The sequence below is a fragment of the Carassius gibelio genome, chromosome B22, assembly GCF_023724105.1.
Source record: "Carassius gibelio isolate Cgi1373 ecotype wild population from Czech Republic chromosome B22, carGib1.2-hapl.c, whole genome shotgun sequence".
Classification (NCBI taxonomy): domain Eukaryota; kingdom Metazoa; phylum Chordata; class Actinopteri; order Cypriniformes; family Cyprinidae; genus Carassius; species Carassius gibelio.
In genome coordinates, this window is record NC_068417.1 from 31,570,483 (window position 1) to 31,594,526 (window position 24,044).

A 24,044-nucleotide genomic window follows, 5' to 3' on the forward strand; every position below is an offset into this window, starting at 1 on the left:
CGCTTTATTATAGAAATCTGTAGTAGTGTACGGACCCTCTAGTGTATTCTTGTTTTTAAATCGTGTTATTGTTAATAATAATAAAAGAATAATGATAATAAATAAATCGCAGAAATGATGACAGACGAGTGATGCCATGAAACTAAAAAATGTCCTTAAATGTTGTGAAAATACCATCACATTAGCACAAAACAACCCAACAATTATTCTCTTTTGATTATAAAATGACCAATAAACAGCCTACATCTTAAAAACTAACAATAAAATAAGAATAATGACCATAATAATTATATTAATAGTAATAATAATGATTTTGGAGTAAAATACGTGTTCAAAACCAACAATAAATGAACAACAACAACACTAATAGTTTAGAAATATGCATATTTTATGTAAAATAACATTACATTTCTAATTATAATTATTTTTTAACTCTGGAGTGAAAAATGACCAATAAGTGTTAAAAACTAACAATACAAAGCAATAATAACTCAAACAACAACAACAAAAATAATAATTTTAGAGTAAAAGATAACAAAAATGTGTTCAAAACCAATAACAAAATAACAACAACAATAAAAAATTATAAAAAGAAGAAGAAGAAATGTATGAAGAAAAATTTTGTGAAGTGAAACAAACTGAAATTCTTCTGCAAACATTTCCTTCCTCAGCAGATTCAGACAGCCATAGGTTTGGCTGTTAGGCAGCTCGCTTTATGAAGGCGCAGCGTCATAGAATGTCTATGAGAACATTCACGCCCACTTTTAGGGGGAAACAACCCGCCATACAGTATTGGATCGAGGAAGTGGACTAACTTAACAACATTCCAAAGAGTTGATGTGTGGTTGGGTGCACCAATAAAACCCCATATTTGAAATTCTTGGCTACCTGCCATCATCATCAATATCATGATGCTAATCGAAAGCTAAGCCAGGCTAGTTGTATGACTGGACAGAAAAATGCACTCGGTTACAATAAATATTAAGATATAATATATACATTTAAATAAGTTTATTTTCAAACCCGAAGTAAAATCATTCACTGGCTTTACTGGTGACTCGATGAGATACGAGTACATGTCCCGGTAAGACACTTCTGGCCACTGGGTGGAGTTGTTACACCAGTTTGACTCGGGAGAATGAAGGGACGTACGTGTTTTTAAATTGACCAAATTAAGTCTGTGGATATATTTTTCATGCTCTGTGGTAGGCAGGGTGGACATATAATTACTTGACATGTTTAGTCTTAGGGATTTCTTGAGTTATTCACGCCTTGCCGGCTGTGTACGGACGTTGCTTTGTGTCGCTATTTTGTATGGAAGTCTATGGGAAATGTATTTTCCCCTAAAAAGGGGCGGTGACTTAATTGACTACGATCCCGGATGTGCCGGTTGACCAGCTCGTCATCAGCAGAAATGCTATGCTCCCAGCGCGTCAGTGTCGCTAGGCAACGGCGGCGGAAGAGCTCGTGTGAGGGGACGGCGCTGAACCGGAAGTGCGTATAACACCAGCTGAAGACGAGATCAACGGTAAATCCGCGAAGCGTACTTTGTGTTTTTAATGTTTATTTACAGTTCACTATCCTTGTAAGTGTATAGTTAGTTAACAGTCGATCAAGAGCAGTAACGTTTGCCTGTCGTTAGCCACCAAGCTAATACAAATCCGGCCACTTGATGCTCCTATATGATATGAAGTTAATAAGGTGAATCTCACGAAGATATCTGCCATATTTCACCTCAGAATTAAAATAAATATATTTCTGAAGATTTTGTGCATGAATCAAGATTTATGCGTGTATATTTTGTTTCATATGCGACTAATAATTATAGATTTGAATGTATTGTTTTTCATGTTTTATATTTATATATATATATATATATATATATATATATATATTTTTTTTTTTTATGTGCATGACATCAACAGGTTCCTCGCTGAAGCACAATGCCTGAAGTGAAATCAATGTTTCGAGAGGTTCTGCCTAAACAAGGTGAGTTTTTTCCATTGCTCTAGTAGTTTTGTTCACGTCTTGTAGGGCACATCTTCCAGAATCTCACCCTTCTACAGACTGAGTTGAAAGACGTCCCTCATGAGAAGCAGAACGACCGCAGCTCAACCGGAGTCCGGCTCTCGCTGCAGACACATGAGGCTTGTGTTGTGTTTTTATCTGTGCAGGTCAGCTCTCCGTGGAGGACGTTCCCACCATGGTCCTGTGCAAACCCAAACTCCTGCCTCTGAAGTCTGTGACGCTGGAGAAACTGGAGAAGATGCAGCAGGACGCTCAGGAGATCATCAAACAACAGGAGCTGGCTTTGAAGGAGCAGCAGCCGCAGCCGCCTGAGAGAGCAGAGTAGTACACACTTCCATCACAATCTAATATCAGCACATATCACTCATACAGTCAGCCACGGGTCAACTTTCAGAGGAGAGGTTTGGATTTTTGTTTGCCGTTTTGGTAGAAATTATATTCATGCATGAGTTTAGGTGTGCTTTAGTTTATAAGGCCTCATATGCACATGAATTATAATTTAGTTCAGTTTCAGATGCATGATTCATTCGTAACAGTTGCAACTCTGTTTCATGGTTTCAATGGCTATATGCTCAAATCATTTTTTTAAATGTGTGTATATATATATATATATATATATATATATATATATATATATATAACTCACTGTAATATGGGTTACTGTCGAATAAAATGGATTAAATGGATAAAATTGACTAATTAATGCATTAAAATTGGGAAAATGCACAGGTATTTAAATAGTTCTGTCTCGTTTTTAAGTACATCCACTTTGTAAATGTCATTAAAATATATATTTAACTTAAAACTACTACATCTTTTTTTAAAGAAATGTGTAATGTTATTCAACAAGAACATTTAATAAATCAAGTGACATTTAAACTATTTCAAATAAATGCTGTTATTTACTTTTTTTATTTATCAGATTATCACGAAAAAGTGTTTCCACCAAAACACGGCTGCTAAAAATTCAGCTTTGCCATAACAGGAATAAATGAGATCTTAAAATAGAAAATGCATATTTTAAACTGTAAAAATACTTTATAATTTTACTGTATTTTTGATCAAATAAATACAGCCACGGTGAAGTGAGACTTTCACAAGCATAAAAATAAACTCACTATTGTTTGAAAAAAAAAAACTGATATTTCACCATTTCTAGATTATGGATCATTAAAATGTACTGTTGTCAATACATACTGAAAATTAAGTAAATATTGAATCAAAAATTCATGCATTTTAATGTTTTGTTCCATTTGTAATCGCATCTATCATCCACCCACCTTAGTGTTTGATCACTAATTATTAAAAAAAAGTCTGGTCCTGTGAGTTTCAGGAAATGCCCAAGTCACATTTCACTCCTAAAGATAAATAATAATATATAAAAAAATATAATTTTTGTATTAAAGTACATTGTTGTTGCAATTTGCAATATTTATAAAGAACATCCTCCCACATCATTGACAGTAAATCAGTGATGACAATAACTTTTTATTATTTATTCATCAACCAATTTAAACAAAGAGCAAGTAGGTCAGGGGTACACTCCACATCCACCGGTCTACTGAAATATAAAAATAAATGTTCTGTGAAATGATCCCAGCTGCTGTGCATTACTCAGGTCTGTCCTTTTCGTCAGCGACCGTCAGAAATGACATCTTTGAGAAGTCAAAGAGGAAATAAAGGAAAACAAGAACAGTATACAAAAGCAGCCGAACTTGCACTTATAAAGCTATGTACACAGATCTGCAAGTCTCTACAAACACTGCTGACTGGAGAACAGGAGCGGCAGTGAACTCAGGAATACAAACATGGAATGACTAAGTCTTAAGTGTGGCACTTATTAGCTTATACAAGTCACATCAGAAGGATCAGGGATTACGTCTCCTTCAGACTGAAAGTGCCTGGCCCTGCGGTCCGATTGTGTTCTGACAGGAGGAATGGTTTTAGTACTTAAACCTTCATGACAAATACAAGCAACTTAAAGCAATACAAAGCTCCGGGGAGCGTCCCGACTGGAGCAGCTGCCACAGAAACGGTTGGGACTCCTGAACTCAGTAGCTGGAGAGTTTGAGACGCCCTCCGTCTCCTTCACTGATGAACCTCTTACGGCCCCTGAACAAAAGAAAACAAACACTAGTACAATCATTTGGGTACAAGATAGGACTGCCCTCGACTAGTCGTTCATTTGAAGCATTAGTCGACTAGTCGCAAGTTTATTTATAAATCATTATAATGAGCCTTTAATCGCATACATAGCCTAATAAAGCGCTCAAGGACACGCAGAAAGCTTGCCACAGCACATTGGCAGGAGTAATGATTATATATGTGAAAAAACAGTAAGGAGGCTGCATTAACACTTGAATAATTTGATAAACTAGTGCTTCCTTTGTTTTCAGCTTCAGAGTTTAGTTCTTTGACTCCGACTCGTCATCTCCGCAGTCGTGATGCACCTGTATACACGTTTCATAAGGATTACATAATCTGAGAATGTGTTTCTTATTTGAAAGTAGACATTTCACTCTCTATAGATATATTTTTAAAGTCTGTGAGGTAAAGACATACATGGAGTTTGGCGCTCAAGTTCACGGAGACCGCAGAAAGTGCATCCTGTTTGCTTTCTTTATTTTACAAAAGCACGTTTTGTTGTTAATGTTATTGAGTATTTTAAGAGCAAGTGAGCGCACCGGAGCCGTTACCTGTCCTGCACACACACTTGAACAGCGCACATTTCTCCTGGTTAACATTAGATTGAGCGGTCATGTAATGTTTGCTTATACTTCTATATTTCAGATGAGCCATATATGAGGTTGATGAATGTTAGGCGAGTATTCAGATGTCCTGCCTGATGTACTGCATTACCAAAGACCAGCCGGTAACTATCTGTCTGCCACAAACCTCACCTGTGGATATATATATTTTATTGTTTTTCTACGACTAAGTGACAGTTTTGATCGACCAAGCCTATTCTAGTCGACTATTAGGAGGCAGCCCTAGTGCATGACAATATTATCTCACACACACACAGTATAATAATATCCTGTAATAATAATAATATCAAATGTTTATACATTACTACCATTCATAATTAGAAAATGTTTTTTTATAACTTAATGTGCAACATGACATTTTTAAAGCCATTTTCTCTATCTGTATTATATTAATAAACTAATAAATGTCTATAATATGACAACAATGAAAACAATTTGGGTACATGACAAAAATAATTTTGATAAATATAATATACAAAATATTTGATTATTTATTTGTACTAATATTTATTATTATAGTTGTGTAATGTTTAAATATGAGTACATTTCATAATAAATATGCCATATGACAACGAGGTTATTTGGGTAATGACAAATCAAACAATTTTGATGTGTCACTTTTATTACTATTTTTATTATAGTTGTATATAATAATAATTTGTTTATATTTGACTGTTCATAATAAAAGAAACCACAATAAAAACAGTTTGTTTATTTTGGTAATGACAATTTCTTTTATTTTTTTTTATAGTTTTTAATATTATAGTATATAATAAGAAATTACTACTACTTTTCATAATATAATAATAAAAACAATTAGTAAGTTAAGTTGACTACATGACAAATACTTATTTATAAAATATTTATTATATAACATTACTACATTGATATATTTGTACAGAATTTTTGTTTACGAACAACAATAATAATAATAATAAATATTACTATTCATAAAAGACAACAGTGAAAACTATTCAGGTACATAAATTATTTTGATGCGGTAATAACAGTGCATCTAATTTTATACCTTACTACTTTCCCTAAATATATATTTCTATATAATAATTATAATAAGTGTAAATATTATTATAGTAATTTGAAAATACGCCCCACTCACCGACAAGGACAGAGGTCTCTGAGTTTTTTATCGATGACCCCGGCGTTAAAGCTCTGCTCCACGAACTGCTCCAGGAGCGAATACGCACACGGCACGTCAATACTGAGATCTGCCATGTCCACATACACCCTCTCAAAGCCCTGCAAGAGGACAGCATTCACTTTAGACGTGCTTCCACAGCTGCGGGGATCCACACTGACCAGCAGGTGGCGTCATACCCGTCTCAGCTGGTCCACAGTGATGACCGTGGAGGCGCACAGAGACTTCAGGAGCTGCAGGATCATCTGAAGCGTCCGGTCGCCTTTAGACTCCAGAACCATGATAACCGCCTGAAAATGTTGAAGAGCAAACCGTTAACAATCAGGCACAAACTTTGCTCTTTAATCCCCATTTTGCTGCTGTTATTACCTCATAAACGAACTCATGATGGAAGTGTGGGACTTCCAGTTCTCTCAGGCAGCGCTCGGCTTCCACCGTGTCTCCTGACAACAGAAACTCCTTCAGCAGCAGGTTCACCTGCAACAACAGAATTAACACAATCTGCAGTCAGAAGCTGAACGAATGTGCTGTAAAATCTCCAGCTCATGGACAAAGGATGTTATGTGAGGTCTTAGGTGGTGAATGGGCGTGTCCTTGCCTCTTTGATCAGTTGATTGACAGGTCTCTGGCCGCCGCCCGAGCCCCAGAGGCTGTCGATGCGCAGGCCGGTCCATCGACTCATCCTCAGCAGCACAGCGGCGCGATCCAGAGCCGCTCTGATCAAACCACACAAACCCACGTCAAACATGCCGTCAAAACACAGAACGAGACCCGCTGAGAGGAAAACACTCAGTACCTGGCGTATTCACAATCTACTCGTCCTTTGTAGCCATCTATGAAGCTTTTTGGGAGGATGCTGTCTGCGACGGCTCGAGCGATGAACTGACCGAGCATCTGGAAGACAAAGGAGAGACATTTCCAGCTAAGGATCACTCTTTCTGAGAGCTTTCAGCTCAAACACTGCCACAGAAACCTACCGTGTTCACAGGAGGAAAAATAAACAACAAAAAATTACTTAGAAACAGGCCTATGATTTTTCCTATGAGGCTCTTGAAAACATTGAGAAATATTAAAAGATATAAAATATTTATATTAAATAATTGCAATATTAAATATTGTATTTATAATATTAAAATATTTACAAATGATTGATTAACTTTAATGTTGGTGTATCTTCCAATCAATTATATATATATATATATATATATATATAGCGTTCCTGTAGCTCAATTGGTAGAGCACTGCGTTATCAAGCGCAAGGTTGGGGGTTCGATTCCCCAGGAACACATGATAGGTAAAAATTGATAGCCTGAATGCACTAAGTCGCTTTGGATAAAAGTGTCTGCTAAATGCATAAATTTAATAAAAAAAAATAAAAAAAAGGGGTTTTCTTTTTAAATCACACTGCTCTGAATAAAATGAAGATTTAACAACCAAATATATACTAGGTTATTCTTTTTAAGTCATATCTTACGATACACTTAATTTCTTAAGTTATATTTCTTCTAAAATAAAGATTTAAAAAATATGTTTATTAATACTTAGATTTTCTAACTGCAGTGTCATTTAAGGAAAAGATTAAAGATCACTTATTCTATCTCAAATATTACAATAATATTTACAAAGAATTGGCATAACCTGGTCAACTTTTTGATCTTATCATCATAAATATAATAAAACTATATATAATATTGGAGAACTTAAAGTAGAATAGTTGTAATATATTGTAATTTATTTTATTAATTCTAAAATTATAAATATTAACATACTAAAATTAGTATATTTCATAATTAAAGATATATTAAATTGGGAAATTAAGGAAATTATTATATCAAAAACACACGGAACTATAACAAATTTTTTTTTTTATTTAATATTAAATTATAATTTCATTAGTTTTCCCCCACAAAGTCCAAAAAAGGAACTGAAATCATTAAAAGTAAAATCTCAAACTCAAACTAAAGCTTTCAAATCTAAATGGAAGGTATTTTTTCCAGTTTACGTTCACCCATTCCTAGAGCTTTCCATATTACTTGTTTACGCACAGAAACACTTCATGTGATACAAAAAAGGAAGTGAATCACTTAACCGCAAAATTTCACTTGAAAAGTGTTTTTTTTTTCAAAAAGCCCCTTAAGTTCCCTATCATGAGCTTTTTTTAATGCCACTGGATGTGTGTGTCGTACTGTGAACAGTGCAGTCGTGTATTAAGCCTGTATTGATTTTTAAGGGCAGGAAAGGGCTGCGTTTGCCAAATCCTGCTGCGGGAGCAACACTGGCTCTGGTGTTTGTACAGCAGACTGTGTGTTTGAGGCCCAGCGCTGAGCCAGCATTCTGCACACACAGACAAAAGCAAGCCAAAGGAAACAGCTGAAAGTCTCTTCTGCACCACCAGACGCGCCCCGACCACACAGCTTTCATTGTCAACCGCAGCTTACCAAACACGCTTTTAGCAAAGAAAACATGCAGCTTCAAACTGTGCACGAGTTCAACCTGCACCTCAACTACAGCGGCTCATGATTAAATATCATACAAACAATTGTGAATAATCCATATTAAACTTCATTCATGTTGCTGAAATATAAATTAACTTTTAATTAAAGCATATACAATGTTTGAGGTATTGTAGTTAATGGACTGGTAGTGTGTATGTGTCGCTGTAGCAGGTCACCTGTGGAGCTCCAGGTGTGTCCAGCACCAGGTCGGGCAGCTCTTTCAGCAGTTTGTGGAAGGAGGCCTCCACGTCGCCCGCTGTGAGCACACACCCGCAGAGCTCGCTGAGCAGTCGTGACGTCAGCTCCCGGTGGCTGGCTTTGGCCTCCAGCGCTAGCGATATGGCTAGCATGGGCACATCGCTGCGCATGCTGCCCAGGTTCAGCTCAGCAAGCAACTCCTGAAGGAACAGAGCCAGATGTTCGGGTTTGTTACTCATTAGCGCACAGGACTACACGGCACTGATTAGATATGAAGAAAGGGCAAAAGCCGTCTCCTCATTCAACAACACAGTAATAAATCTCACCGCCACTTCATTAGCATCTCCGTGCTCGAAGTACTCTTGAACGATAGGAGTGAGTGTCTTCTCAAACGTCTTGTCGTCCAGAGGGAGGACGAGCGTCTCATATACGCAGTTCTCCTGGAGAAACACAAAGTTTGAAGGATTGTCTGCCAGTTTCGTGGTTAAAGTGGACACGCAGATTTGGAGAAATGTAGCATTACATCACTTGCTCATCAATGGATGCTCTGCAGTGAATGGGTGCCGTCAGAATCAGACTCCAAACAGCTGATAAAAACATCACAATAAGCCACAAGTAATCTACACCATCTTGTGAAGCGAAAAGCTGCACATTTGTAAGAAACAAAGCAATAATTATGCCATTACCTAAAAAACCAACAAAAAAAACATTGCTTCCATCTAAGTCCTCTATACATAGTGTTTTCTCCAATGAAAAAGTTGTCTCGCCTGAATCTGGAGCGAAATCTGCACAGATCAAGAACCGTTTACAAGCAAAAACAGTTTAAAACGTCTCTTAACAAATATGTAGGTTGATTTGAATGTGAAAGGACAACAGGGGATCTGAACTTTCTCCACTGGAAGAAGCATTAATATGGATAATGGACCCATATTTTGGCCAGAAGCAACTATTTAAATTGAAAATGCTTTAATGATGGATTTGTTTCTTACAAAAGTGCATCTTATGATGATAACTGATGGACTGGAGTGCTGTGGATTACTTGTTGATCATTGTGATGTCAATATCAGCTGTTTAGACTCATTCTGATGGCACCCATTCACTGCAGAGCATCCATTGATGAGCAAGTGATGTAATGCTACATTTCTCCACATCAGTTCTGATGGAGAAACAAACTCCTCTACATCTTGCATGGTCTGAGAGTGAATACATTTTCTGAAAATATACATTTTAGGGTGAACTATTTCTTAAAGAAAAACATAAGCAAGCATTCTTTGTGGCTCTTACCTGCTCCGCATCGTAATTGGGGTCTTTAACGTCAACTTCATCTTCACCATAAACCTCCCCAGGTGACCCCCATACACCTTTACCCCCTGCCCCACCTATGGACACAAAAAACATGAATAGCTTTTACAAAACACGACTGGTCTCTGCTCAGCCTGAACCACGAAGCCTCCAAAGACGATTGTCAATATGCTGTAATCCACTTTTTTAGGCCTCAATGGATGAAGTGGAGTATTCACCCATACACATGACACTTCTAAACCGACGGCATTTTACTGCAACGTCTGCATCTTGAGGCTTCTGGTCAAAAAAAAGCTAACAGGAACTCTAGCCCTGCCCTTCAGGCTGACTAAACCAGCAATTACATAACACACACAAACAGGGCCCAATATGCCATCGCTGAGGGAATTGAAAACAGAAGTGTGCCATGAAGTCATCTTGTGGGTTATGGGGGAGGTGAAAAGGTCACAACTTAAACACTTCAAATCTCATCTAGGTGATTACACGATCACCATTAGACACAAAGAGAGTAGAGCCAAAATGTTTTTTTTTTGAAAGCTTAGTCAGCATACATATAGTGTACGTGACGCAGACCGCATGTAGGCCATTTCTGCAAGCCAAGACTTTTCCAAATCAATTCAGGTCTGTTGCACTCAGGGGTAATGAACCCTCAACAACGGACCATCACTGGGCGAAACAACAACTGAATGAATGGGAGCGCCTGTCTGTTATGAGCGTGTGTGTGAATGGGGGTGGAGTTTGGTTACTGAAGTGCGTCAGTCCACTTGTGTGAAGAATCGCTCGAATGTTTGTTAACCATGTAATTGGCTCGAATGAAGCCGCAGATGCTGGAACAGAACCAAGCCAACACTTTATGTGCTCTGAACTCATATAAACGAATCCCACATTTACAGGACTTCCGGAACTTTCAGAATTCCAGGACTCCAAATTCAAATTTATTGATATTTACGTGCATTCCAAGTTCAGCGGAGTCAAAATATCCAAATGCCAAACCGAAAAGATTAGACTAAAGGGGCTGTTCATGCCAATAGCAGTAAACTTAATGATAACTGTAAAGTTTTAATAACCATTCTAAATCTATCTACAAGAATAAATAACTCCAAACCACAACAAAACGATAATGATACAGGGGAACAATATAGTTGGAATGATATTCAGATTTTTTTTTCAAGCTAATGAATGATTAAAAACACTTGCAACCAAATATAATCCTTATAATAAACAGAACGGTATCGTCCGTTGGTGTTGACCCTAATATAGTTATAGTTGACATTCTATAGGGAACACTAACTATCACGAAAGCAATCGAATGAAAAGAACACAATGCTGCAGACCACAGGTCGCCATTATCGCTGTTTTCCATGTTCATGTAGTAAATATTGTGCTTTTTAAAAATGATCGGTAGCCAGTGTCTTGTATGCCAATGTTTGGCCAATCAGCATGCATTAGCGTCACTGGTAGTTCCTATAGAACTTTCCTATAGTCCCTGAGTTCTTAGAACTAAAACCATTTCTAGTTCCTGTGGTGTGAACGCACCAAAAAGTGGGATCTTCCACCAGTAGGAGTTCTAGGAACTGTGAAAAGGTTTCTCTGGCGTGAAAGCCCCTATAGTTCTAGGTTAAGCAATCAAACAGCACTGATACCTTTCTTGGGCAGGCCTCGTCCCTTGCCCATCCTCGACCTCCGGTTTAGCAGTTTGCCCTTAGGGCTGGTGGGTGGCACCACAGAGCGGACCACATCACCGTTATCGCTCAGCGAGTCGCCCCGGCCCGAGTCCTTGGAGGAGTTCTTCCTCAGACGTCTCTTCACTTTGGCCTTGAGTCTTGCCTCGTTGATGGTGCTGGTGGGGGCCGAGATCCAGTTTCCGTTAATCTCGTTATTAACGTTTCCAGTGAAGGTGTTGTCCTCGTCCCCGGAGGGGAAGGAATCACTGAGATCTCCAGCTTCTGTGGATGACGAGAGTGTTTGGACCATTTACATGTGAATACGCAATCAAACTTGTAGTTTGAGACTACATATGCACTAAAAAACAGCATTAGCACTGGGGCAAAAGTTTTGGCACCTCGTTTTTTATTTTCCTTCCCAATGGTGAGTGTTAATAACAAGTGATAAGTCTTGAACTTGCAAAATTGTGCAAGACTTTTCATATCGTATACCAGATATGAGGGCAAACAGTACTGAAACACTGACCTAAAAACATTTACTGTGATATAGATAAGAGCACTAAATATCGCGATAAAAATAAACTTGAACTTACCAACAGGGTTTGCATTCAGCCATGCCTCACAGTCAGTTGCCATAGTTAGGAAATGAAGTTTTACAGCGTATAAAATGTGCCTTCGTACCTAGGATGCAGAAATATTAACGTTAATATGTCTTTGCGAAGCAAAAATGATTGAAAATTTGAGAACAAGCAGCTGCTCCAATCAGCAGCGTCCATTTGGCTTCAACACAAGCCTGATACAATGAATGAATCGCATTACCATACAGATAGAAGACCTGCAGTCTGCAAATTAAAGTGTTTTGGCTAAGAAAAACTCATATTTTTAATGTTAATTGCTATTAATATTTAATAATTGATGTGGAACACGCATTCAATGTATGGCGTTATTTGCACGCGCAAGTGCACAAGCGCAATATAAACATAAACAAAGCCTCGCGACTAGCAACGAACAAACGCAGTTTTCTTCCTTATTTGACACGGCGTCTAAAATAAACCCTCCTGAAGTCTTAAATATCACAAAATAAGTTGCTTTAAAACAACGACCAGTCGATGAAGAACACATCCTACTAACCTGCTTTATTCTCGCTGTCCAAGTTCGAGCAGACTCTCCGTTGATGTTGATTTTGTGTTCTCTGCCCAGCAACTCGATAGCGTAATGCTGTCCTGCGAGCTCTCTGATTGGTTAGAATAATAGAGGCGGACGATAAAGTGACCAATGAAAATTGAGTTCGATGAAGCCTCTTTTTCTCGTATTTTCTACGAGGTCTTCGGTAAAGATCGTGACTTTCCGCCGCTCCGCGATGGACGCTAGAACAAAAGTGAAGTCATTATGTAACAGATTGCGCATGGGTGAGGATGAAGTCCCTTTCTCTTGCTATATTATTAATCTGACCCAGTTTATAAAAAAGATGATGGTTAAAAAAAACTTGCGAAGGTATTTCGTAACGTACAGGGCAGGCCTAGACATGTCATTCATGGCCATAATGGGACACTTTCTTTAATCGTTCGTTTCACATAAACATCAAGCAACATTATTTTCCAAAATGTTTATTTAATGTTTGCATCAATGCAACCCAAACGATTTATACATATTTTTCTTCCATGAAATTGAGTGCTATTATTAACAGAATATAAAACAGCAGGAGAAAAAGTCCATTCCAATAATATACTAGCACTAAAACACTCACTCAGCTTTATATAAATTGGATATTAGATAAATAAACATGGTCCAGTTCAAGTATCCATAAAGTCTGAGCATTGTGTACAGCAATGATGAAAATCAAAAGCAAAACAGAACGGCAGACATTATACAGAAGCAGCTTTACATTGTGTACAGCTGATTTGAAAGGATTTGGGGCTTTTAATACATTATAAGGCACTTTGAAAAAGTGTATATTTCAAGCATGAAACAGATTGAAGACCTGATGAATGACAATATCTAATAATTTAAAGAGCATCAACAGAGTATTCACAAGTATTAGCCTGAGGATAATTTCACATCTCTTCAAATGAAAAAAAAAAGGGTAAATTAGGCACTTCTGAGGTGAAGTTTATATTTGTCCACCACAGAGAAAATTCAACATGTATGCAAGCTTTAGTAGAGTATGAATGAGGCAGATGCAGATGCTGTAAACACAACACTTACCAGTGCATTTCACATTCTGAGACAGGGTTTTCACAGTGTAATACAAACTCCATGCTGGACTACGAGGACACACACACTGCATTTTGTCCAACAAATAAGGACAGGACACACTGAGTTGAAAGAAAATTGAAAATTGTCATCATGTACTCTCGTGTTTTAAACCTATATGACTGACTTTTTATGTGGAACACAAATGAAGATATTTTGTAGAACGTTCCTGCTGCTCTTTTCCATAAAATGAAAGTGAATGGAGACTGGGGCTGTCAAGTACAAATAACATGTTGGATAAAAAGATACTGTGGTCATGAATTAAGAATTATTTCGCACGTCTTGTTAATTGTTTTCCTCATTTTAAGTAAATCACAGCCATGTTGTACTAATTCTTTCTAATGTTATATTACTAGGTTTTTGTTAATATTGTGAATTCAATTGAATTTTTATTCATTTTTGTTTGTCCATTTTAGTAATTCTTTTTGTTTTGCTCTTGTTTATTTTTTATATGTCTATATAGTTTTTATTTGTTATTTGTTCATTTTCATGAATTATTTTTAGGTTTAGTTATTTTAGTACTTAAAGTTAAATTAATTAAATGAAAATAAGAAATGTTGCCTTAGCAATCAGCTGAAATAAAATTTAAGTTTTAGGGTTTATATATATATATATATATATATATATATATATATATTTTTTTTTTTTCTTCCAGTTAACATTTGTTTCAAGTAACATATTTATGGTTTTAGTTTGCGACAATAACCCTGATTATTTCCCTTATTTTAGCCGAATCATGGCTATGATGAAACTAAATTAATATAGTGCACCTTGTTGCATGGACTACTTTTATGATAATTTTATGGTGCTTTGTAAATTTTGTAACCACAAAATGCTTGAATTCCTCTGTAAAAAAAAAAAAAAAAAAAAAAAATATATATATATATATATATATATATATATATATATATATTTCAAAGAACAAAAAGTAATAAGTATTTGGAACTTACATTTTTCTGTGAACTACTCTTTTAAAGTATCTGACATTTAATAAGCTTTCATTAACTCATGAAAACTTTAGTACAATTCATATTGCTATGAACTAGAGCACACACAGAGGACCCAATTGCTCTGGTTCTCCTTGCGTCCCATCCTCTTTCGTCCTTGTTTTGTGTCTCTCAGCATAATCCCAGCAGTGGTGCAGTCCTGATAGTCTCACGTGAGCTTCATTCAGTGTTTGGCGACTCTGTGTGGAAGTTCAAGAGACTTTCCTCTGCCAGCTGCGACAGATACTTCTATAAAAACAAACAATCTTGCGTTAAATTACACGAATAACAGTTTATTTCTAAATTACAGGCATAGGAGCAGCCATGAAGCCTCGAAGAGCAACAGTTTGGTTTCTCTGACTAAAATGGCTGACTTGGCACCCTCTTTTATGACGGCTATACTCAAGTAAGTCCATGCTACATTTGGATATGGCGTGTTTCTCGACTCTTTTGGCCTAGAGACTTAAGTCCATCATAAACATACTTTACAAAGCCATTTGTTTAATAATTTTCCCTTGACAATGTCTACTAGTGGATAAAATGGCTGGCAACTTAGTCTGACCAAGTCTAATTTCATAGCTGGCTTTTTCTGTATCTCTCCAAAGAGCATATTTGTTTACCAGTGGAACAAGGAGAGTTGAAACAGAAGAAGGTCAAAATGTGGGAGGAAAGCAGGTGTTTCCTGTAGTGTTTACAGTCTCTCTATCTGTCTCGGTTTCACCTGTCTTGCTCTTCTGGTGTTAAATTCAGCTGTCAGCTTCTCACTGTAGTTCTTGTAAACTCAACACAGCTGGCGGACCTCTAGGCGGAGAAGTGAAGTATGAGGTGACGCTCTTTGGCCGACCGCTCTAGTCTGAGAGACGTGACAACTGGTTGTGGTCTGACTGTGATGACGGGGAACGTCCGGCTCCGTGCCGCCTCTACCATGTTGTGTTGGAAAGTGTGTTCGTCTGTCTTTATGTGTGTGTTTCTGAAGGGTTATAATGAGAAACTATATCCCACCCTGAGGACCGGGCGTCTTAGATCAGTCAATCTTACATTGCAGTCACTGCAGTGGTGAGGAGTAACTAAATAATTTCAGTAACAAGCTACTATTTCCAACAAGTAGCAGTGTAGCTTGGCCAAATTCACATCGTTGAATTTCACTTTTCATGTTGCTTAACTAATATTATGTACCACTTGAATATGTGATTCATTTTAGCTTGTAAGTTAATTTAAGAAATAATTTTAAGAAATAATTCACTGATTCGAGTCACTTTAGTAGTTTTAATGTAGTAAGCTAGTCATTAATGTTCACAATATCATATGTACTATTGAAAAGTCCGATTCATTTAAGTTTTTTTTTTTTTCGGAAGAGATTTTAGGAAACAGTTCACTGATTTAAACCACTTAACTAGCTTATATGTAGTTAGCTAATCTGTAAGTGTAGCTAATTTCAGATGGGCTGTTGGAAAGTCTGATTCATTTTAGTGAATCGGTTTACTTAGGAAAAGATTTTAAGAAACAATTCACTGATTCAAGTCCCTTAAGTAGCTTCAGTGCAGTTAGCTAGCCAGTGATGTAGCTAATCTTATATGTACTGCTTTGTTTGGGAAGATTTACTAAGATTTACAATTTACTGATTCACTGATTCATGTCACTTAAGTACCTTTCATGTAATTAGCTAATTAGTATAGGGTATATTATCTCATCTATACTACTTGAAAATTTGATTTATTTTAGTGAATCAGTTCATTTTTTAAAGATATTTTGAGACAATTTACCAATTTGAGTCCATTAAATAGCATCACTGTTGTTAGCTAGTCAGCAATATAGCTGATCCGATATCTATTGCTAGAAAGTCAGATTTGTTTTTAGTGTATCAGTTTGTTTTGAAAGAGATTTTAAGAGACAATTCACTGATTCAGGTCTTTTAAGTAGCTTCAGTGCAGTTAGCTAGCCAGCAATGTAGCTAATCTTATATGTACTGTTGTAAAGTCTGATTCTTTTAAGTGAATCAGTTTGTTTGAAAAGAGCTTTTAAGAAACAATTCACTGATTCAAGTCCCTTAAGTAGCTTCAGTGCAGTTAGCTAGCCAGTGATGTAGCTAATCTTATATGTACTGCTTTGTTTGGGAAGATTTACAATTTACTGATTCACTGATTCATGTCACTTAAGTACCTTCCATGTAGTTTGCTAATTAGTATAGTGTATCTTATCTCATCTATATTTCTTGAAAGTTTGATTTATTTTAGTGAATCAGTTCATTTTTTAAGATATTTTGAGAAACAATTTACCAATTTGAGTCCCATAGCATCACTGTAGTTTGCTAGTCAGTAATATAGCTGATCCCATATCTACTGCTAGAAAGTCTGATTTATTTTAGTGTATCAGTTTGTTTTGAAAGAGATTTTAAGAAACAATTTACCGATTCAAGTCCTTTAAGTTGCTTCAGTGCAGTTAGCTAGCCAGTAATGTAGCTAATCTTATATGTACTGTTGTAAAGTCTGATTCATTTAAGTGAATCAGTTTGTTTGCAAAGAGCTTTTAAGAAACAATTCACTGATTCACTGATTTGAATCACTTATGTCTCTTCAATGTAGTTAGCTAACGTGTAAGTGCAGCTAATCACAGATGTACTGTTGTAAAGTCTGATTCATTTAAGTGAATCAGTTTGTTTGAAAAGAGCTTTTAAGAAACAATTCACTGATTCACTGATTCGAATCACTTATATAACTTCCATGTAGTTAGCTAACCTGTAAGTGCAGCTAATCACAGATGTACTGTTGGAAAGTCTGATTCATTTTAGTGAATCAGTTCATTTAGGAAAAGATTTCAAGAAACAGTACACTGATTCAAGTCCTGTAAGTAACTTCAGTGTAGTTAACTCATCAGTAATACAGCTAATCTCACACATACCTTTGTAAAGTCTGATTCGTTTTAGTGAATCCGTTTATTTGAGAAGAGTTTTTAAGCAGCAGTTAAGTGATTTCACTGATTCACTGATTCGAATGACTTATATAACTTCCATGTAGTTAGCTAACATGTAGTGTAACTTTTCCCGTATGTTGCGCTTGAAAGTTTGATTAATTTGCATTCGTCATGTTTCTAGCCTAAATCTACTGTTGTCAGATTAGTTTCTTAAGTAGAGCTTACGCCAAATGAACAGCCAGAAATGAACCAAGTTCAACCAATGACCATCAATGAAAAGTGTTCCCACTAGCAAATGATGTCCGAGGTAGTAAAAAGTTTCATAAATGGGTCGTAATTCTGATCAGGAAGTATTGCTTCACTCGGACACCAACCAACATTTGATACCATAATGAATTATCTTCTTTCTTAAGAATACTTAGGATAGATCTTACATGCCACATCTAACAAAGTTTGTTTGAAAAAATGGTCCAATGGTATCACACGGGTTATGTATAGGTGCTATAAAGTTTTATGTTTCACTGGCATGTTTCACTAGTAGTTTTGGACTTCATACTGACACCTATGGGTGTGGATGTAGCATGCAAACAAAAGCGTTTTTGCCACTGACGAAAAATCAGTCCAGTCTATTTCTCACACACAAGTATAATATGAAATTCAGAAATTTGAAACCTATAATTTCATTTTATAAATTCTTATGTTAAAACGTGCGTATTATTAGAACTCTTTGCATCATCAATCAGTCGCTTTTGAGTTTATGTTGTTGTTGTGATGTCATCGGTTGTCATATAACTTTGCACAGAAAAGGTTAAGCAAAAGATTTGTGTAAAAAGAGAAAGGAAGAGTGTGTGTTCATATTTATAACCTGTAGGTTCCTGTAGTGAATTGTACTGCGACAGTGTGACGTCTTGGCTGTTTGTTCGCTGGTGTAAAACAAACCACACAGGTTGCAATAAAACCCCGTCCTTGGCACAATGAACTCCACACCTGCCAAAAACAACAAAACAAGCCGGAAATCAGAACGACACCATATACCCACACTTCTTTCTGAGGCACATTTCACATATACGGCTCTGTGAGTGTGTGCAGGGGTGTAAAGTCAGCTCTTCTGTGAGGGAATCTAGTGCGTTAGCTGTGTGGTAATGAGTACACAAGCCTGGGCCTCGAGGGTGCAATTCACACCTCACTCAGCAGGATGACAAATGCTCCACTGAAATCAGCTGGCCTTAAAGGCTTCAGTCACCCACTGAGAGCCCACATCACAGCCAGAGCCGTTCATTAGTGCTGCTCTCACTGCGAGCATCGCTATTACTATTGCTCATGCTTTCTTCTTCCTGACCAAATAGCACTTGTGGCATTTGGTTTGACCCCTTTGACTTCTGGTGGACGTACCTAACGGTATGCTGTGTTCACTGATGGCTTTCTCCTGCTCCTGAGAGGGTGACACAGCAAAGATGTCTGTTGCCTGAGGTGAAGATGCCGGTAATGAGTCAGGAATATCTGGAATAGATGAAATAGGTGTAATGAAATGCTTTAGTCTTCGTTGTGTAGCACTGATTTGAGTAAGGTGTTTGAGGCAAGTAGATTTTAAACACAACTTCTAAGTTTTCTAGGTAAAAAAAAAAATACTGTCAAAATAGTTTTTACCTTGAAAACATTAGTTCAATTAAGCTTCCGCAGATAATTTACTTTAACCTAAAAATTCTGACATTATCTACCTATCTTTGTGTCACAAAACACACACACACACAAAAAATATTATTAACAAAATGTCAAATCTTTTTCACAAAAGCTTTGCAAATGTAATCAAGTTTTAGTACATTTTTGCTTGGCTCATTAAAACAAATATTAACAGGACTGTGAATCACCTTGTGAGGTGGCATTAGTTAATTTTTTAGGACACTTTTAAATGTACACCACCGGCATGCAAAAAAAATAAACATATCGCAAACAGTCTGATTCATAGGCAAATTATTCTCAAAAACTTTTACTTTTCTAATGGGTCAGGCAAAAGTCTCAAAACACACACATACAGAAAGAGTTTATTATAAAAATGTCAAAGCTTTTCAAGTCAAAGTTTAATAAAGGTAAGTTACATTACTGCTTGGCTCATTAAAAAAATATTAGTAGGGCTGCATCAAAAAATTGTTGCAGATGCAAAAAAAAAAAAATATTAATGCAAAAAATGCTGTTTCGTCTTGTTAGGTGGTGTTGGCTAATTTTTTTATTTCGTCTGAGTACACATGTTTTTTGCATGGAAAAATGAACAGTGAGAGCTAGAGCTTTCAAATAAGTATTAGCATTCAGAATATTTTGCGAATTTAAGATAAAAATCCACAATCCAACGTTTTTACATTCAAATTTTAGTATTGTGATATGGCAGGTTTATCAATGCGGAGAAGATTTTGTTAACGTCAAAACTTTAAAAAAAAAAAATATGTCTCTAAATTTATGGCAGGTTTTTTCCCATTCCACTACACCACAATATTTAAATAAAAAAAGGTACTCTGTGTGATTGGCTTTCAGCCCTTTATATTAAACCGTGCATACATACATACATGTTGCCATTTTGTTTATAACTGTTTAAGCAATTAAATGAAAAGAAAACTTGCTCAGTCAACTCAAACTGAACGTCTATGGTCTATTGTCAGTCAAGCATGTATGTATGATGTACAGCTCACACAAAAGTCACTCATAAACCAAGCTTTATCTTTCTGTTGGTCTAAGTGGGGAATTTATGTGACCAATTCTGATTATAAATCTGCATGGGGAAATCCTTCACCCTCACAATATAATTCCCAATGTGGATTCCTATTGAAATGACAGGATTTCACATGCAAAAATTCGCCAATCAATGGTAAGTTACTTTTTTAGACCTCTATGAGGAACTGAGAACTACAATGGTATTAGTATGAAGAAGTAACACTCCCAAACTCCCCAGCTAACACGCAATGTCTAGAACACTGGCTATCGCTCTGGTAAGGTTCTGTTGAAGTTAAGACTTTTTCCAGCATCAAAGTTACCTGGGCCCATATTCACAAAACATTTGATTAGCAGAGTAGAATAATCATGGCTGATATAGTAAGACATGCAAACATGAAAGAAAACCAAACTGGACGCGAGAACAGCTATATATTAAGGATATAATTAAAAATGTAAAGTCGGGATAACTTCCAAACCAAAGCCGATATCTCTTTAAAAGCTCATTATCGTCAGATGTTTCTAAAATGCTTACATTCCGAGGCAGATTGCTGGCAATAGCCATTTTAGGATAGTTCAGATTTAGTCTAAGTTACTAATTTTAGCGCTAAAACACTTTGTGAAATACTCTTAGAACAAAAATGTCCTAAACTTAGGACTGACACGGCCATTATTTTTAAGGTTTTCTCTTAAATCGGCGAGTTATGAGCTACTTTTAGCTTTAAGATGTTGTGTGAATAAGGGCCCTGGTCTTTAATAATGTTCTTAAAACGTTAGCTGAGAAACATTATTTATGCATCATTCAGGAAAAATATTTTAAATGTTGCCATTTTAGAATGTTCAGGAAACATTCAAAAGTAACGTTCCCGTAATGTTTGCAAAATGAACAAACAGAATGTGGATGTTTTGGAAGTTTGAAATGTTCAGAGAACATTCAAAAATGACAGTTTTATAACTTAATGGAAACATTATCAACATATTTTCATTAGCTGGGACTGGGTCATTATAGACATTCATTGTGAGTACCTTTCTTCTGACTCTCCTGTTTGAGACATGGCTCCTTGTGGTCCATCTCTGCTGTCTTTCTCTCATCATTACTCAAGTCCTTCAGTTTCCCACTTTCACATGAGCTGCTGTTGTTTAGGGGGTCGGCTGCTGTGGTGGTGTCGATATGTGTGTCCAGATGAGTGGAGGAGCAGGTCTCCTCCAAAGCGCTCTTCAACTCCTGGGATGGGATGCAGCTGAGTTGACAGACCGGTTGCTCTGGGGCAGATGGTCTCTCTCCGGGGCTGGACTGAGCACCTCCAGAGCTTTCTTCTGGGACCAGATCCAGCAGTGGAAGGGTAGGAGCATCCACCGTGGTCTCTTCGCCTTCTGCTGGGGTCTTTGGATTTGGTTTAGGGCTGTCTGTGGTCGACTGACTGGGCTCGACTCTCTGGTCCTCCTCGTGAAGATCAGGTAGATCAGGTTCAACTATAGAGTCGTCCTCTTCTCCGACTTCATCTACGGTCACCAGTTCCTCCATGCTTTTAGGATACCAGCTCTCCTCCTCTCCATCATCTACACTTTCCAGTCCCTAAAAACAAGAAAACATGAGAAGTTAACACTTTTATTCAGCAAAGATGGATTGAATTGATCAAAAGTGACAGTAAAGACATTTATAATATGTGACCCTGGAGCACAAAACCAGTCTTATGTCACTGGGGTATATTCTTAGCAATAGACAAAAAAACATTATATGGGTCAAAATTATTTATTGTTCTTTTATGCCAAAAATCATTGGGATATTAAGTAAAGATTATTTTCTATGAAGATAATTTGTCAATTTCTTGATGTAAATATATCAAAACTCAATTTTTTAATTGTAACATGCATTGCTAAGAACTTCATTTGAACAACCTTAAAGGCGATTTTCTCAGTATTTAGATTTTTTTTTTTTGCACCCTCAGTTTCCAGATTTCCAAATAGTTGTATCTCAGTCAAATATTGTCTGATCCAAACAAACCATTGCCCTTTTGACTAGTTTTGTGGTTCATGGTCACATATGTTACAAGAATCCAAATATATATAACAAATATATGAAGCAGCACAACTGTGATGCTGAAGACTGGAGTAATGATGCAGAAAATTCAGCTTAGCTTCACAGGAATACACTAAAGGGAACCTTATATTTTCTAAATGTCGTAACGCAGATTGGTAGATGAATGAATTAACATGTTTACCTCGCTGTCACCATCTTTGTCACACTTTGAAGACTTTACAGGTTTGCTGTTATGAGGAGACGTTGATCTTTCTTTGACTCTATGTTCTTCCTTCTATAACAAAAAAAAGTCCTATTAAAATATTGTCTATAAAACACATTTGGATGTAATGTAATATAATATTATATAATAAAATGATGTAATATATTTAAATATATATTTTTAAAGTTTATATATTTTAAATAATATTTAATATGAAACTAAAATAATATAACGATATTTTATAAAATAACTGAATGGTCATATATTTACATTTGTTTAATATTTGATTTGATGTTTAATTAATAATAATTGTTGATGTTTAATATTCTTAACATTCGGTGTATAATTTCAAAATTTGTGGCTCAGTTGAAACAGTATTACAGTTGTTTTTCAAATGAACCCTACTGAACTGAAACAGGACATGCCTGATTTTCTGACTCCTTCTCCTCTTTCTCTTGTCTCCGGCTCGGCCTCTTGCTGCGTCCTCTGTCTTCAGCTGTCCGGTTGGAGTGTGTGTCGTCCATCACGTCTGACTCTGAGTGTCTGGGTCTGTGGTAGTCGCCCCCTTCCCTTCTCTTTGTTTTCCCCTCATGTCTCTGATGTTGTGGCCTGCTCTGTTTATCAGTCTTGTACAGCGAGTCTTTCTTGTAGAAGTCGTCTGTGGAGTGATAGGAGGAGAAGGATGAACCCAGAGGGCTTCCGCGGGGGTACCAGTCCCTGCCTCTCTCGTCCCCGGGGCCCATACGTGGACTGATCCGGTCCCCAGTTTTAAGGTAGGGTTTCCTGCGCTCAGACAGCCATCCATTAGGCTTCTCTTCCTCGTCGTTCCTCCAGTCGTCTCTTTCGCGGGGGTCCTCGTCGCATCGGGAATGGGATGTCCAGTCCCAAGAGGTCCGGCGGGGCCCCATGCCATTGCTGCAGTCAGGCCGACAGGACGGCCCCGATGGACTGTGGGCGGAGCTACAGGAAGTGAAGCTGGGACTGTGTGAGCGTGGACTCAGAGAACGACTGACTGGACTGCGCGATCTGGCACGCTCAGGTAAATACCTGCACAAAACAGCAGCAGGGTTGAGACAATGATAAAGAAAAGGACAAATATGTACAAAAACTACATTTAAAACACATGGCAAAGTTCTTAGAATTGTGCTCTTTAAGGTCAACCAGGGACATTTCTATGATCTCATTTCCTTTTTAATGTTTTTCCCTTCTGCATGTTGGTCACACCACATGACTTAGATTGCCAGCACATATAAAATATTATATATATATATAAAAAAAAATATATAAAATTATAAATGATAATAATAATAATATTTTAGTAAAAATTATAACAATCTACTC

At 36.9% G+C, this 24,044-nt stretch overlaps 3 protein-coding genes across 5 annotated transcripts in view; 1 reads left to right on the forward strand and 2 right to left on the reverse strand.

Moving 5' to 3' along the window:
• Positions 1-1,401: 1,401 nt before the first annotated feature.
• Positions 1,402-2,910, forward strand: bbip1 (BBSome interacting protein 1). 3 transcript variants are annotated; one of them, XM_052590935.1, is made up of 3 exons: positions 1,402-1,528; positions 1,926-1,989; positions 2,175-2,910. In XM_052590935.1, the coding sequence occupies exons 2-3, from the start codon at positions 1,944-1,946 to the stop codon at positions 2,351-2,353; spliced, it is 225 nt and encodes a 74-aa protein (XP_052446895.1). In that variant the 5' UTR covers positions 1,402-1,528; positions 1,926-1,943; the 3' UTR covers positions 2,354-2,910. The 3 variants fall into 3 exon arrangements, with proteins under 3 accessions (XP_052446895.1, XP_052446897.1, XP_052446896.1); XM_052590937.1 differs by having other exon boundaries at positions 1,450-1,527; positions 1,915-1,989; XM_052590936.1 differs by lacking the exon at positions 1,402-1,528 and adding an exon at positions 1,535-1,701.
• Positions 2,911-3,503: 593 nt separating this feature from the next.
• On the reverse strand, positions 3,504-12,899 carry pdcd4b (programmed cell death 4b). Its single transcript, XM_052590896.1, has 12 exons — positions 12,743-12,899; positions 12,205-12,292; positions 11,591-11,893; positions 9,930-10,024; positions 8,972-9,085; positions 8,624-8,845; positions 6,749-6,846; positions 6,551-6,668; positions 6,322-6,429; positions 6,132-6,242; positions 5,914-6,053; positions 3,504-4,140 (listed from the first exon to the last, which is right to left on the reverse strand). The coding sequence occupies exons 2-12, from the start codon at positions 12,245-12,247 to the stop codon at positions 4,080-4,082; spliced, it is 1,413 nt and encodes a 470-aa protein (XP_052446856.1). The 5' UTR covers positions 12,248-12,292; positions 12,743-12,899; the 3' UTR covers positions 3,504-4,079.
• Positions 12,900-13,202: 303 nt separating this feature from the next.
• Positions 13,203-24,044, reverse strand: part of rbm20 (RNA binding motif protein 20) — a 58,700-nt gene continuing 47,858 nt past the window's right edge. The window contains exons 9-14 of the mRNA XM_052590938.1: positions 23,129-23,750; positions 22,683-22,775; positions 21,487-22,036; positions 19,153-19,260; positions 18,626-18,747; positions 13,203-15,099 (exon numbers count right to left, since the gene is read on the reverse strand). Of these exons, the coding sequence (XP_052446898.1) occupies positions 15,031-15,099; positions 18,626-18,747; positions 19,153-19,260; positions 21,487-22,036; positions 22,683-22,775; positions 23,129-23,750 (1,564 nt within the window). The 3' untranslated portion in view covers positions 13,203-15,030. The remainder of the gene's footprint in view (positions 15,100-18,625; positions 18,748-19,152; positions 19,261-21,486; positions 22,037-22,682; positions 22,776-23,128; positions 23,751-24,044) is intronic.